The 16962-nt window shown below is 36.6% G+C and overlaps 1 protein-coding gene across 2 annotated transcripts in view; it reads left to right on the top strand.

Moving 5' to 3' along the window:
- The first annotated feature begins 557 nt into the window (after positions 1–557).
- Positions 558–16962, top strand: part of WDR41 (WD repeat domain 41) — a 58849-nt gene continuing 42444 nt past the window's right edge. For both annotated transcript variants that reach the window (XM_022594486.3, XM_022594494.3), the window contains exons 1-4: positions 558–910; positions 3313–3428; positions 14194–14242; positions 15479–15610. In XM_022594486.3, coding sequence (XP_022450194.1) covers positions 860–910; positions 3313–3428; positions 14194–14242; positions 15479–15610 — 348 coding nt within the window. In that variant the 5' untranslated portion in view covers positions 558–859. The remainder of the gene's footprint in view (positions 911–3312; positions 3429–14193; positions 14243–15478; positions 15611–16962) is intronic.

The raw sequence follows: 16962 nt of genomic DNA, 5'->3' as shown, positions 1-16962 counted from the left end.
AAGAGGATGTGTAGTGCCTTCTATTCTTTAGGGAGATTATGTGAAACAGTATAGCATACAGTTAAAGAGCACTAATTTTGGAGCTAGGATATTTGGTTCCAGTGTGTGTAGCCACTTTCTAGCTGTTATCCGTAGACAAACTACCCAGTCTTTCAGAGGTCAGTTTCTTTATAAAATAGGGAGTATAGGCAGTATAGGGTTACTGTTAGGATTTATGTAAAGTCTTAGCACAGTACCTGTACTACAGCACACAATAAATACTGGCCAGATTTATTCTGGTGTACACACGTGCCACTGGGATTAGCCCGGATGAAAAAGCCTACTAAAGTTCACTTTCTCCAGGCAGCTCTTTAGGAAACCGCCGGGAGATGGAAAGGCTTCCTGGTCCCCAAGCTTGCCAAGTGAAAGATGCAAAAGCCATCTAAAAAGGGAGGGGACTATTTATTCTTGGCAAGCACTTGCGCAACGACGGGCTCCAGTTGCTGCGTTCCGCGTGTCCACAAGGGGCCGCTCGAACTACCCAGGCTCTGTGCGCAAATCAGGCGACGCCCCGCGCGTGCTCACTCGGTGCCGCGCGGGCCTCTGAACCACCGCGGACACTCTAGCTTTCGGCTGCTGCTGCTCCCCTGGCGGCTCCCCTTAACCAAACCTCTTGCGGGTGGGTACGGCAGCTCTTTGGGGACAAAAGCCTTCCCTCTTCGTTGCGCTCTGCTTCGTACTTCGTATTTTGGGCAAATCTGAGAAGGCAGGTATTAGCGCCTCCATTGAGCTGCCACCAGAGAGGTAGGAGAAAGGCTGAGCCTGGCGCGGAGTGCGGGCTGACTGGGGCCTAGGCCCGCGAAACGCCGTCGCTGCCCGGATGTTGCGATGGCTGATCGGGGGAGGCCGAGAACCTCAGGGACTGGCCGAGGTAAACCCCGGGGTGGACCCTGCCTGCCACTGCAGAGGCTTTGCTTGCCGTAGCTGCGGCTTGTGTGAGCCGGCCTCCTGACGGGATGAGGAAGACCCGGCGGAGGCGGGGCCTGCGGGTTGCGAGGGCGGGATCGGCGGGGTCGGATTTCGGGGGCTCTTTCCCTGAGAGGTAAATCCATGTTCCACTAGGTGTGGAAACTGAAACTGACGTAGTTCAGCAACAGGCTCAAGGACCCTTAACTGGTCTCCCCACGTAAACCAGTCTCATTTCAACAGAAAAAGTATCCGGTTTGGTAGAGTCTCAGAAACGGTGACTGCAGATTTACACTTCTGGTTTGTTTGATATGGTGTCGCTTCCCAACATCAACTGATGCTTGCTCATGGAATATGAAATTAATTTATTTATATAAAACCAAAAAAGATATAATTATTTTAAAAAATAATTTGCTTAAAAGTAAAAAAAATTATGTTCTAGCTGCTATTTTGGGTTCCATAGTCACACTTTCTTCATGGGCCTGAATAACTGACCAGACTAATGAGATTTGAAATGTTGCGAATAAAATAATTTTGGAACCTGAAAAGTGTCGAGGTCTAGAATTTATTTCATATGCCACTGAAGAATAGAATTTGTTTTGAATTCCCTTTTATTTTTAATAGAAAATAGTTGTTTTGATTGTTAAAAAAAAACTTGGGTGGTTGTAAGCAACGTTATTTCTCTGTTTTAACTTCCTCATATTTTTGCAGTTGAGGCTTATTGTCTAATTTTTAAGAAGTATTTCTTATTTAAAATTAGGCTTATTTCAGATAGGCTTGAATTCTAAAGATTATGAAATAATTGTGGAAAAGTGATTAGTCCATTTGTGATATATATGACAATTATGTATTAACCCGATTATTTGATAAGTTGTAGAATTTGATTAACTAATTCTGCCGTGCTTGGCAAGCTTTCATTTGGGGGAAGTGGTATACAGTTTTCAGATTTCTTGCCTTTTCTCATCAGAACCACTGCTAGAAGGGAGATGGGATAAATAAAAAATTACTGCTTTGAAGGTGAATTAAAAAAAAATTCATGCGTGTTAAGTTGTACATTTCTTCATGTAAAAGTACTTCAGTTTTAGAACTGCTGTGAATCTGTACATTATCAGAACCAAAGATTTTCCCCTAATTTTGCAAGAACTTTGTATCCAGGCTTCTAGTTTAAGCAGTGTTTGTCTGCTGGGATGATTTTGCCCCTTAGAGGACATTTGGCAATGTCCAGAGATATTTTTGATTGTCACGATTTGGGGGTGGGGGGAGAGGTTGGATTTCTATTGGCATCTAGTGTGTAGAAGCCAGGGATGATGTTGAGCATCCTTCAATGCACAGGAAAGCCCTCAACAAAAGAATTACCTAGTCCAAAATGTCAGTAGTGTCAAGTTTGAGAAACTGCAGTTCAGAGGTTAAGAACACAGGTTTTTATCATGAAATAGTACTGGGTTTGACTATAGAAATGGGGTTGATAAGATCTACCTTACAGAATTATTGGGTGAGTTATAAGCCATATGTACTTTACACAGTGTGTGGCATATGGACTGCCACCCATATGTTTGCAAATAGGGATGAAGGTGTGTAGGTTTAGGACTGAGCTTAATACTCTGTAAATGTTACCAGTTATCTTTATCAGTGCTATTGTCTGAAGTTGAATTTATTGAATTCATTGACTGAATTATTTCATTTCTTCCTTTATTTATTCAGTAAACATGTGTTGAGTGCCTGTTATGGGGTAGGCACTGTTTTAGTCTGTATTTTACCCCTTTGACCTTCAGTTTTGTTTCTGCCAAGTTTTAATTGGCAAACACCCATCCTAAAATATTGTGTTGGTTTGGCCCGTTGATTTTTTTTTTTTTTTTTTTTTTTGGTGGTACGCGGGCCTCTCACTGTTGTGGCCTCTCCTGTCGCAGAACACAGGCTCTGGACGCGCAGGCTCAGCAGCCATGGCTCACGGGCCCAGCCGCTCCGCAGCATGTGGGGTCCTCCCAGACCGGGGCACGAACCCGTGTCCCCTGCATCGGCAGGCGGACTCTCAACCACTGCACCACCAGGGAAGCCCCTGGCCCATTGATTTTTTTAGGTCAGGTTTATTGAGGTGTAATTTCCATGAAACAAAATACACCCTTTAAAAATTTATTTTGAGTTCAAAATTTAAAATTTATGATGTGGATTTGTGGTAAGAGAAATGTTTTATGTTAAATTGGCAGTTACTTGATATTAGGGGAAATAATATATAGTATTAGAACATAATATCTTACAGTTTTTTAAACCTTGTGTTCTTAGATGCATACCATGTGTTTTATTCGAATGTGGTCTTTTATCATAAATCATTTTATCTTTTTTCTCTCTTTTTTTTCTCCCCATTACAAGCAATCTCCTTTACAGACAATAGGTGAAGAACAGACCCAGAACCCCTACACTGAACTGCTTGTACTGAAAGCTCATCATGATATTGTACGGTTTCTGGTACAGTTAGATGATTACAGGTAAGAAACTCTAGTTTTCCAATTGACTACTGTTTGGAAAGAGTTTTTAGGGAATTGTATGTTAAAAACAACTTCAAAATTAATCCAGCTTTTCTAAAAATTTCAAAACTGATCATTAATAACATTTAGTAGAAATTGACCTCTGCCTCTTGATGAAATATGTGTCTGAAGTCTTTTTGCCCAAAAGTCGGGATATCATTTCTGGTGATTCTATGGTTATTTTTGTTTGTTTCAGTTTTTTTTTTTGTCTTTTTGAATATTCACAAAATATTCTCATTAGTTTAAAGGAAGTGTATGACTTTAAAATGTTGATGGGAGTTTTAACTGTATGTTAAGGTGAAGCTAAATTTGAGAACCAATATGGGAAATGTTTAAATATCAGGTACCTTCCAGGAATGTACTGTTTTTAGTGGAAGGTAAGGTAAGGATTTAATCTGAATTTTTTGTTATTTGTGAAACCCTTTAAAATGTACATTATTCTGTACTTCCTTGCTAACATGTATAATGTGTTTAATATATTTGCAAATAGAGATGAAGGTGTGTAGGTCTTAGAACTGTAGATTTAGCTTATTATTGATCTGTATATCTGTTTTATTAAGACTTTGTTCAACTATACAGTTATCCTTTGTAGCCTTAATAACAATTACACAATTAATTGTGTAACTGTATAATATTTATCTTCCTCTCTAGATGAGAGTGAGGGCCATGTTTGTTTTTTATTCACCACAGTATCTTTAGTACCTGGTACAGTGCCTTACATGTAGCAGGTTATTAATAGTTGTTAAATGGATGAATGATTCCCTCAACTATTAAGTGTACATGTTGCATGCCATCCTAACTCTCTAACTCCACTTCTCTTGTCCTTATCAGTTATTCCCCTATCATCTCTTAATTTTCTCTTTTGCCTTTGATACTGTCTTCTTTTCCTTCCATTTTTGACTCAATGGGTGACTACTACTGTGATTATTTCTAATTCTCACTATCACTGCTGATGTTTTTTAACCTTGTCTTCTCTTTGCTCTTTTTATGTTTTTGGTATTTAGTTGCTTTTCCCATGTGCAGTGCAATTCTGGCACTACCTGGAGTTAGGTTGAGTTTTAAAGGTTAAGGGCACAGTCGTGTACAACAGTCCCTTCACCTCAGTCACAGCTGCAATCTCCAGGTTTCCCAGGCCACCTGCACTTCTGACCAATTAACTACAAATTCCTACTACCCCCTCAGGTTTGATAATCCTCTAGAATGACTAACAGAATTCAGGAAAGCACTATACTTATGACTACAGTTTTATTATAAAGGATATGATCGGGATTAGCCAAATGTAGAGATGCATAGGGCAAGGTCTAGGAGGGTCCCAAATGTAAGGCTTCTGTGTCCTCAGGACACATCACCCTTTCAGCACATCAATGCATATCACCAGTGAGGAAGCTCACTCAAGCTCTGGGTGTCAAGAGTTTTTATTGGGGTTTCATTACATGGGAATGATTGTTTCACTTATTTGCCTCATGATTGAACTCAATTTCCAGCCCTTCTCTCCCTTCCATCCCCTCCTTGCTCCCCCAGGTTGGGAGGTCAGGATGATACCCCATGGCTCAAAGCCCCAACCCTCTAATTGCATGGTTCATATTCCCCACATGGCCAGTCCCCATCCTTAAATTGTCTAGGGGTCCACCATGAGTCATCTCATTAGCATAAACTCAGGTGAGCTCTGAGGGGCCCAGCTCTCTTTTAGAAATCAGGGACAAGTCCAGCCAAATTATTATGAAAATATGCTCCTCAACTTTTGCTTGAAAGGATTTGCCTTTTTTGGTATTACTAGCCTATTAACACAATTTTCATGTTGTGATGTGAGCCAACCAAATTATAGCATGTCAGCCATAGTATAATAATCTTCAGCCTTTTTGGTAATACTTACTGTTGCTATGTCCTAAGAGACATTTACTTATTTATTTAGTCAGTCATATTTGAAACTAAACATTTTTGGAAAGATAGGACATTTGGACAACTAAAGTTTTCTTGTACCGTCTTTTACCATTGTAAGATGCTACGTAAGTTAAAAAAAAAAACCAAAATGATTTCTTAGACCATAATCCCTAATATTTGGGCTTTAAGGAGTCCTCAAATAGTTTTGTCTAAGAAAGCTAAATACAAAATATACAGTATACTTTCAGGATGTGGTCTTTAAATTTTTTTTTAATAGATTAACTGTAAAGATTCCATGTTGATTGCTATCTGTCCTTTAAAATGTCTTCTTGATTATTCTTACTACATAGTTAGAAGAATCTGCAGAAAAGGCCATCTTGTAGAGTAATGATCATTGTACAGGTACTGATATTTGATTACCTTTTCCCAAAGTAATGCTTGTGTGTACTGCAGTTATTCAATGATACGGTAAATGTTACGTAAACAGTAAAAAGCTGTAGGTGAGTATATCAGTAATCTGTTGTCCTTGTCAAATATCAGCCCAAATTTAGTAGTTTAAAACAAACACTATTTATTTATTTCACTATTCTGTGGGATGGCATTTGGGTTAGGCTCAGCTGGGTGGGTTCTTTTGTCTCTACTGGGATCAGCGGATCTTGGTTAGGTTCACTTATGCTTTTGTGGTCACCAGGTAGATGGGGTTGGCAGGTTTACAGTGGTCTCAGCTGGGATGACTGGGGTCTCTCTCCATGTGGTTACTCAAGGGCTAGTTCCCATAGGGATGGAGTTCAAATACCAGCAAAAGGGCAAGCCCCAGTGTAAAACTCTTTTCAAGTCTATTTTCATCATGTTTGATGTTGTCTCATGGGCTAAAGCAAGTCAGGAGCTGGAGTGAATTCAGTAAGTTGATAAATAAACTCTACCTCTTGATGGGAGAAGCAACTAAATCCTACTGCAAGTGGTGGTGGAAATAGGGAGATTGGTGGCCATGTTTGCTGTATACCACAGTGAATCTAAATGTCTAGAATAGATTTTTTTAAAAAGCCTACTTTTTGGCTTTTGCTGTCAAGTGAACATATTACTACAAGTCATGACTTTGTCAAAAGTTACATACAATTAGGTATGAAGTTTTTTTACTCAGTTGCAGACCTGAAGAACTTTCAATCTGTTTTGTTTTAAAAGATTTAATTCTGTAGTGTACTAGAAAAACAAAACAAAACTGAAAGAGTCATTATTGGTAAGAAATACATTTAAAAATATACAAATGATGTAACTATTATAAATAGTAGAGCTCAGTGTCTTCATTCTTGATTTAATAGTTTAGATAATACAGATATCTTTTTACTGTTACATATGTATATTATATATGCATTGTCAAATTATAGAAATATCTTTCCAGTTTTTAAATAAATATTGTTATACTTTTTATGTTTTTATTTAGTTTTTATAGACATCACATTCTGGGTTTTTGGTCAGCTGTTGTAATCCAGGTTTCACGCTTCAGGTCTTTAGATAATATCATTTTATTGAGAATTTTGCAGAAGGATTTTCTTGTTTTCTCAGTGGCTCAGCTAAAATCAGTGAGTGGAAAATTTTCTCAGGTTGGTTTTTGAAGATACCAAATAAATCCTGTATAACCTAACAGACAGCAGCCTTTTCTTATCTTCTTTAGTATTTTTTGAACATAAAGTGAGGGTCATATTGATTGGGAGATCACTAAAGAAGGCTAAGCCTCAGCAAGAGTCATCCAAAAAGTGGACTGTGCTAAAATTGCATGTAATACTTTAGCACTTGACACATTAAACTAAACTGGGTTCATAACACATTTTAAGAATAGTTTTCTCTGTTGCTCATTTGACCATCCCTTGCTCCTCCAGGAAACAGACAAGGTTATGTAGGATGGTGATCATGACTGGAAAAGAATCAGATGACCCATGAAATGCCAGACTGAAGAAAAAAATGTACCTTAGGTTGACTGGTGAAGCTGTACATTCACAAGAATCTAGACAAACTCAGTACAGTTTGATAATTCACTAACAGCAAACAGTATGTTACATCTTTAAGACAATGTTCTAAAGCTAAGAATATCTTTTTCACTAACACTTAGAGAATAGAAATCAGTAATCAAGATCATTTAGATCCTCCTAATACCTGGTTTCCCTGGGAAGTAGACAGTAAAATGGAATTAAGCATGCAAAATGTTTATTAGAGAGAAATACCATTGAAGGGAAAAGGGAAGAAGCAGGATTGGACAAGGGGAGCTGTCTCAAACTGTGATGCAGATTTGACAAAGTCTCTGTAAGCCCAATGTGGAGCTCTGGAGGAAAGAATGCTCTTTAGATGAGTCCTGCATTAGGGAAATAACTAGGAGTGTTTAGCCTGCAATACTTAGACATTGGCTGAGGGCCATCCAAGAACGTGCCCTGGCTTCCACCAACTTGCTTATATCCCAGGGGCTGGGGGCCAACTGAGATAGTTTGACTTCAACTTGAAAGCTGAAATGGACCCTGAAGCCAACAGCTGGAGGCAGATAACCATATTCCTCATAGCTGGGCAGCAAGTCCTCTCTTGTAGGGGTATCTGCAAGTCAAGATCTATACTGCCTTTCTATACAAACTCTATCTTGAGATCAGTAATGTTGGATGAGAGGACATTTTCTTTATAGAAGAATTCAAGTTAGGAAGAATCATGGAATTGGAATATTATAATTTCGCAACCTCTAATATAATAACAAATTTAGGCAATGGTTATTGATAGCTGTTAACATCACACACACACAAAAAGATTGCTGGAAATTGTATTTCCTGTGGGGGTACATAAACTGCTTATGAAGTGGTCTTACCAAAAAGTCAAATTCAAATATGATTAAGTCTTTAGATCTCTCAATTTACTAGAAACACAGGGGACAGAGGTGCATATCAAATGACAACACAAGAAGGTAGCTAGCAAAATCCAGACTGTGAGAACTCTGTAAGACAAATGTTTAATTGCAAGGAAAAACATACATGAAGAAAGAATCAATAGAACAAGAGAGACTTTAGAGATCAGTTGCAGTGTATGAACCTTATTTAGATCCTGCTTCTAATACACTTAAAAAACATTGTGAGACAGGGAAATTTGATTACACTGTGGTGACATTAAGAAATTAAATGTTAACTTTAGTTGTGATGTAAATATATATTGAAATATTTATTGATGAAATGAAATACAGTGACTGGGATTTGCTTCAGAATAATCTGCAAAGGGGGGATTGGCTGTGGTACAGATGAAACAGTATTGGTCATGAGTTGATAATTATTGAAGACATGTTACCTGGAGATTTTTTTTATACTGTTTTCACTTTTATATATACTTAAATTCTTCATAATGAAAAGTTTAAAAATGATATATATTTGATATAGAGGAAAAAACACCAATTTAAAAGGTATTTTTGTTTCAGTAAAAAATAAAATTTTTTCTTAGGTATTATTAGATGCAAGAATCAAACAGATGGACATGAACCCATCAGCTTAATAAAGTAATAACTATCAAAAAGCTGGATTAAAGGATGTAGCTTTGATGTATTATTAGATGCAGGAATCACACAGATGGACATGAACCCATCAGCTTAATAAAGTAATAACTAGCAAAAAGCTGGACTAAAGGTTGTAGCTTTGATATACAACCACAGTGGGTTTCCTGATTTTCACCCTGAGTTACGTAGACTTCACTGAATCACGGGTACTGCTGGACATCTGCAAACCTCCCACTCGGATGTAAGTTTACCTCAAAAATAAGAGCAGACCAGAATGTTGCCTCTTTATGAACAGACAAATCTCAGAGAAAACCCAGAAGGGTCTGAACTGAGCATACTCAATTCATTCTCTTAAACTCATTCATTACATCAGTGGGACAGAGAGAGGCCAAGGAACTTTCTCTAGTAGAAGTTTTTCAACTTTACTACATTGTAAAAACTGTATACTGTTTTAGTTGCATCATGATTAGAAAGTACTTGTCGATTTGGTGGGAAGTTAGTTAACCACAGGGACTTCTGTATTGCCATAATAATACTCTATTATTTTTCCAGTGCTTTATGGTTATGTAAATATTGAATACAGGAAAGTTTATGTTCAGGCTTATGGATTATCTTTTTTATGTCCTTTAAGGTTATGTTTGAATCTGTAGCACCTTTGACTTAATTGAAATAAATTCTTTTGAATAAGGACTATTAAATAAGCATGTAGGTAATGGACATAGGAATTACATGTAGAAATATTCTATTTTATACAAATCTTTGTGAACCTTTGCTGTACTTTAAGCCCACAGTTGGCAAGAATGAGAGTGCTTTCTCTGAGCTGTCCAAAGGAAGGTGTTTAAAGGAAATGATTTCTATAAATTGAAATGAGTATAACTGAGAATTCTCAATGGATTCATAATTTGGACCCTGTAGCATTGCATAGTAATGTAGACTGTGAGCTTTTCAAGGGCAAGAACTATCTCATTGATCTTTACCCTCAGGATCAAGCATATAGATATATAAAGTTAATGCTTAATATATAGTTAATGCTTAATATTTCTTGAATGAGTGGATCATTGACTCTCACAATTAATTGTCATAATGAGAGGAAGAGAGGATGGAACATGCTAGAAGCTCTGCTATAGGTCTTCATTAAATCACACTTCATGTTTTTAAACTTTTTTCATGCGTATAGTTTTTGCTTAGTCGTTTAATTAAATGTCACTAAATTAAATGTACAGTCTCAATGAGTATTTTTAAAGAGTTGGTTTCAAGTTGAGAAAACTTGAAGGTTATGCATAAGAGTGGTATAGGAGGGGCTTCCCTGGTGGCGCAGTGATTAAGAATCCACCTGCCAATGCAGGGGACACGGGTTCGAGCCCTGGTCTGGGAAGATCCCACATGCCGTGGAGCAAGTAAGCCCGTGCGCCACAACTACTGAGCCTGTGTGCCGCAACTGCTGAAGCCCACATGCCCAGAGCCCGTGCTCCGCAACAAGAGAAGCCACCACGATGAGAAGCCCACGCACCGTAACGAAGAGTGGCCCCCGCTCACCGCAACTAGAGAAAGCCTGTGCACAGCAACAGAGACCCAACACAGCCAAAAATAAAATAAAATAAATTTATAAAAAAAAAGAATGAGACAGGAAAATGAAAAAATAAAAGGACTTTATTTTTGTATGTGGTGAGATTCTAGGCTTTACATATTTTGAATTTCTAGTTTTGTTTTGACAGTATGTTGGTGTATTAGTCATGATTAAAGGGGAAAGTGAGGTTACATTAATACTATTAATCTATTTTACAGAGCCCTTTTTTTTTTTTTTTTTTTTTTTTTTTGCGGTACGCGGGCCTCTCACTGCTGTGGCCTCTCCCGTTGCGGAGCACAGGCTCCGGACGCGCAGGCTCAGCGGCCATGGCTCACGGGCCTAGCCGCTCCGCCGCATGTGGGATCTTCCCGGATCGGGGCACAAACACGCGTCCCGTGCATCGGCAGGTGGACTCTCAGCCACTGCGCCACCAGGGAAGCCCTACAGAGCCCTTTTAACACTTAAGTGTTTGCTTATTCATTTATTTACTGAAAAAGCATTTCTTTAGTCCTTTAAACCTGCTAGACATAATCAGAAATTTGTTGGACTAGAAAGTGCCATATTAGAAAGATCAATAAATACGACAATTACTAAATTTCATTGATTATAAAAAGCTTATATTTTCCTATTGTAACATCTTTAAAATTTGGATACATCATATAATTGATGGTGTCTTTCATTAATAATTGACATCATTTTTTCCTTAATAGTACATAAAATAATAGTATGTCTTATATTTGATGAAATATAGTACATTTCTAAACAATCACTAAGTTTTAAGATCTTGAAGCAAGAACAACATGTAATTGATCTTGGCAGTTCCCTGACACATGACATGAAATCTCACTACATTTTGTGTTAATCAGTAAAGAAGGATTTCTCTTAAAATCTTATCTTTAGATTTGAATCTTTGGATTCTATTAATTTAGAGTGTTTAAAAGTTTTTTTTGTATATTATTATATGACAGTATAGCCACTATTCTTCCTTCCATTGACTAGATTAAACCTTATTGATATCTTAATTCCTTCTTTTTTATGGTTCATTACTTCTTTTAATCAATTACAGTATATCTTACTGTTAGGGATTCTTGAGTTGAATTTTCATTTCTGAAAATTTGGAGATGGTTGGAGTGTGTGCTTGACTGATGAGGATAAACTGATTAAGATAAACTGATATAGTGCTGCTAGTTTTCAGTTATTCATCCTAGGAGAATGGATAATTTGCAAATGATCTCCCACCCTTTTATTAGTTAGTTTATGATTGGTACTAATATGTAGCAGAGTCATACTGGTTTACATTTTAAAGCTTCATGTTTCCTCTTTAGAGCAGGTAATAAGAAATACTGGAATGGCAAAAAAAAAAAAACAAAACCCAAACAATAGAATATATGAGAATTGAAAAGCTTGAATAATATACACACTGGGTAATTGACCTCTGAACAATTAAAAACAAAAAGGGCTGTGATTTCATGCATTACTATCGAGCGTTGTTTAGATTTAACTTCTGTTCACCACTGATTGAATTAAAGTTTGAGGTGAAATGCTCTGTATCTCATTTCTAAACTCTCAACCGTTCAGTCATCTCTTATTGTGAAGTCATGAGATTCAGACATGATAAAACAATAATGAGAAGTTAACAATCAGGGTTAGAAAAAAGTATGTATTTTAAACCTGCACTCTTCTAAAAGGGAGAAAAGCAATTATAAGAGTTTCAAGAATCAATAGAAATTGATGTTTTATACCAAAGAAATCTTAAGACCTTGAGTTCTGCCCTGCCCACCATCATGATACAAATAAAAAGAAATCAATAGGCCTAGAAACATAAGCTATTAAAGATTTACATCCAGTGGCTATTTTTGATACTCAAGGCATTGTTTAGTGTTTTGATTCAGAAAATCTATGTAATTAAGCATAAGAAATTACATTTTAAAATATAAAATGATTGTTTTCTTTTTAGTCTCTATATCTTTTATATTTCATTTTGAAAATAAAATAAATGTTAGGTATGGATTTTAAAATAATTCTTTATATGATTTCTGTCTAGTTAACTAAGACTTTTAAAGGTCCTTTCTGTTAAAAAGATACGTAGCTCTTTATTAAAAAATTACTAACGGACTTTGTCAGACTGTATTAGGCCAGCCAGTTTCCCATCTCCTGGATAATCTCTTAGCTCATGCAGTAGAAAATGTAAGCAAATGATTTTGAAACGAGTGCTGGGTATGGGAATTGTCAGAGCCAGTGAAGACAGTAGCTATGTGTGAGGCTTTGAAACTGAGCATGAGAAATTTGAACTTGAAGCTCAGTTTGGAGTGTTAAGGAAAGTGTTACATGACTGAAGTAGTGAGATTATATGGATATCTATAGGGTAAAATTCAATAGAACACATACTCTAAGGAACAAAGTAATTCTTGTATCCTAATGTATCACTTCTCTGCTTTTCTCCTAATGACACACGTAAGGCTTAACAATGATTACTTTAATGAAGCTGTTCAAGGCATGCCCAGATTTTTGTGAAAACACACTAACAGTCTTGCAAGGAAGTAACACGTTTTCTAAATGCCATAGCTGCTAACAGAGTACCATTTATTAGTGGTTGTTAACCATAACTGCATGCAGTTCATAGCTGGCTCTCTACAATACCACTTCTTTCTCTCCTATTCAGAAAAGCAAACCTTGAATTCAAGTGAATGAAAGTGATATTATGGGAACAACTGAATTGATTTTGATTCCTTAAAGAATGATTTACAGCTCTGCAGTGACCTAAATGGGAAGGGAATGTAAAGAAGAGTGGATATATGTTTAACTGATTCACTTTGCTGTACTGCAGAAACTAATAAACATTGTAAAGCAACTATATACTCCAATGAAAAAAAATCATTTACAAACTTGTGTACTACATTATTAATAACAAATTACTTGACATGCTTACAATGTGATTGCTGTACACCACTGTGTTGGGACACTGCTTGAGAGTAGTGTTTGATTTTATTATAATGCAGGCACTATGGATGAATAATCCTGTACAAGTGATTTTTCTTGATAGTGTTTGTGTCATGGTTATCTTCTACTCTACAAAATATAGATGATTGTTCCTTGACATGTAGTGAATGGGTGGTAAAGAGGAGAGAGAAGCTATAATTTAGTTCATCACAGCTCTTTTTTCTTGCCATGAAGCAAACTTACCTTTACCTCTTTTCATTTCAAGAATTTTCACTGACAAAAACAAAACAAAACAAAAACCAAACCTTCCAAACCAAAGAACACAGTACTTATGTGGAAAGACCACAGAGCTGAGGGGAGCAAAGGAGAGAAACTGGCTTTAAATAGTAGAGTTAAAATATTTAAATATCTTTACCTAGAAAGTAAGGAATCTAAGGACATGATTCCTTTGTTCCACTCCTAGAATATCATTTCCTGTCACTGTAGCTTTTCCTCAGCTTGGTTTCATGTCACTTAAGTCAGGGTTTAATCATGATTTTAAAGCAAGGAAGGACTTTAAAGATCATTGATCTCCCTTATTCTTAGTCTAGCAGTTTATTCATTTTAACTTTCTGAATGGTCTTACTTATCTTTGGATTCTCAGTACCTGGCACAAAACTTAGAAGGTATTCTGTAAATATTTGTTAAATTAGCTTAAAGAACTTAATCTGTATTGATATTAGTAAGTCAAAATACCATTAATAAGGTCTGATGGTATCTTTGTAATCTTAGCACTTAAATGTCATCAGTGATTTTTCTTTTCTTGACCTTTTTTCTCTAACCAGATTTGCATCTGCTGGTGATGATGGAATTGTAGTTGTGTGGAATGCCCAGGTGTGTATTGTTGCTATGTGGATTGTGTAATAAAGACATGACTGTATAGTTGAGTATGCATTCATAAACATTATCTGGAGATACACCTGCATATCAGTAGGTTGAGACTAGTTAATGCTCGAAAGGGCTGCTTAGGATGAATGCATTTAAAATGAGGACCAGTGTTCCATAATAGAGTTTTTTTATTTAATATTTTTTCCTGATAAACAAATGCTAGGTTATGAAAATAAAAGTTTTAATCTTAAACAAAATTTAAGTTATCAGCAACTATGCACTGATTCTGAAAATGAATCAGATGTTGACTTTTGTGGAAGACAATTTTTCTGTCAGAATCGTTTGATAGTATAATATAGCATTCTTATCATGTTTGACTATAATAGTAATATAATAAAAGGTTTATTTTTTCAAAAATATTTAAGGCTTTACCAAATTTCTCTAGGACTTCTCTTCCTATCCTTGGATTCTCAAATTATTCTCTTTTGAAGCATTTATCTTCTTGCCCTTGTTTGGGTTGTTATCTGGTCTGACTCAGTCAAGATCCTCATTTTTCGGTGGCTTTGCCTGTGATTAAAGCAGTTTTTTTAACATTATGTTCATCACATGCATCATGAAATCCCGCAACCTTGGAGAGATTTGCAATTTATCTTATATTTACATTGCATTTTTGTATGTTTACTACTTGGGAAATCAGTGAGAAACTGATAGATGAAGACATTGGATGGATGGGAATAGCTGTTGATGTTAGAGAGAAGTAGAGTCCATACTGACTTTACGAGTGGTTGATACATTACTGGATATATATATCCAATTGTTGTTACTGTTATGCTGACTTTTATTTTCTTCCACAGCGTTATAACTGTGGAGACTTAGATAACAGATGCTTGCATAATGAAGACTCCTTATTTTTTTCCTGCTGATTAAGTTACTGATATTTTTATGCTTAATTTACAGTTATAATCTTAAAACCATATGGAAAGAATACTCCTTTAAACTTCCTATAACAATCTGCTAAAAATTAGTATTTTCTATTAGAAAATAATTAAAATTAGTTATAGCTACTCTCTTAGCACCTAATGTTTAGATACTATTTGATTGTTTAAAGTTAAATTATAAAATCTAAGTAATTTCAGATGGAATGTATATATTTTCTACCTGGTGATTTTTCTTAATGTTGTCATTTAAGATTATTTAAGTTATGAAATATGAAGTACTATTAACATTTTATTGATATTTCAGACAGGAGAAAAACTTTTGGAACTCAATGGACACACTCAAAAGATAACAGCTATTATTACATTTCCTTCTTTGGAAGCTTGTGAAGAAAAAAATCAACTGATCTTGACAGCCTCTGCTGACAGAACAGTTATTATATCCTTATAGAACCAAGTGACATAGCTACGGTGATCCAAGGGACCAGTACATATGTTATTAGTCTTTATCCTCCTGGGGTCTGTCTGTACATTCTGTTTTAGCAAAAATGATTTTGTTCTAGCCTTCATAAGACACTTAAAAGTATTAGGCGTCTGAAAAGTATTAGACTGGAAATTGCAAGTTAAGGCTTATTGTTGTTGGAAACTTCATAACTAAAGCTGTTTTTCTCAGAGTTACTATTATATCAAATTACATAAAACAGGAAATGGGAGAATGTGGGCTTAAAAATATTTATCATCTCAGATTGCTTTTCAATTTAGAGAAACAAAGATGAGTTGAACTGGAGAATAATTCACATTTTTTTTTCTGTTCATTGTACAGCAAAAGAAACTTAATGGCCCCAACCCATAAGAACTTTTTGAGGATATGAGTCTGGCAGAAAAGCGAATTACCATCTGCTCAGCGTTTAATATATGTAGTATTTTATTTTATTTTTATTTTTGGCTGAGTTGGGTCTTTGTTGCCGCATGCAGGCTTTCTCTAGTTGTGGTGAGCAGGGCTACTCTTTGTTGTGGTGCATGGGCTTCTCATTGCGGTGGCTTCTCTTGCTGTGGAGGACGGGCTGTAGGTGCATGGGCTTCAGTAGTTGCAGCAAACAGGCTCAGTAGTTGTGGCACACAGGCTTAGCTGCTCTGCGGCATGTGAGATTTTCCCAGACCAGGGATCAAACCCATGTCCCCTGCATTGGCAGGCAGATCCTTTGTTTTTAATATTTATGTTTCCTTTGCCTTTTTTTAAAAAAATTATTTAATTTATTTTTGGTTGCATTGGGTCTTTGTTGCTGCGCGCGGGCTTTCTCTAGTTGCGGCGAGCGGGGGCTTCTCTTTGTTGCGGTGCGTGGACTTCTCATTGCTGTGGCTTCTCTTGCTGCGGAGCATGGGCTCTAGGTGCGTGGGCTTCAGCAGTTGTGGCTTGTGGGCTCTAGAGCGCAGGCTCAGTAGTTGTGGCACACGGGCTTAGTTGCTCCACGGCATGTGGGATCTTCCTGGACCAGTGATTAAATCCGTGTCTCCTGCATTGGCAGGCGGATTCTTAACCACTGCACCACCAGGAAGCCCCATATTTAGTATTTTCAAACAATTAAAAAATGTAAATGATCTTTCCTCCCCATACTTTCAGTTGAAAATTTAAGATGTAGTAGCCATAATAAAGTGTTATAAATTGCTTATATGTGCCAGGCATTGTTCTATTTTACATTTATTAACTCATTTAATCCTTATAATAAGTATTTCTATTATTTTCATTTATAAATAAGAAAGGCACAGAGAGGTTAAGTAACTTGCCCAAGG

The sequence above is a fragment of the Delphinapterus leucas genome, chromosome 3 (genome assembly GCF_059928025.1).
Source record: "Delphinapterus leucas isolate spDelLeu-1000000601 "Yukka" chromosome 3, BTC_Dleu_Yukka2, whole genome shotgun sequence".
In the NCBI taxonomy this organism is placed as follows: domain Eukaryota; kingdom Metazoa; phylum Chordata; class Mammalia; order Artiodactyla; family Monodontidae; genus Delphinapterus; species Delphinapterus leucas.
The sequence above is the reverse complement of the archived record's forward strand: the minus strand, read 5'-3'. Positions and strand labels throughout refer to the sequence as shown.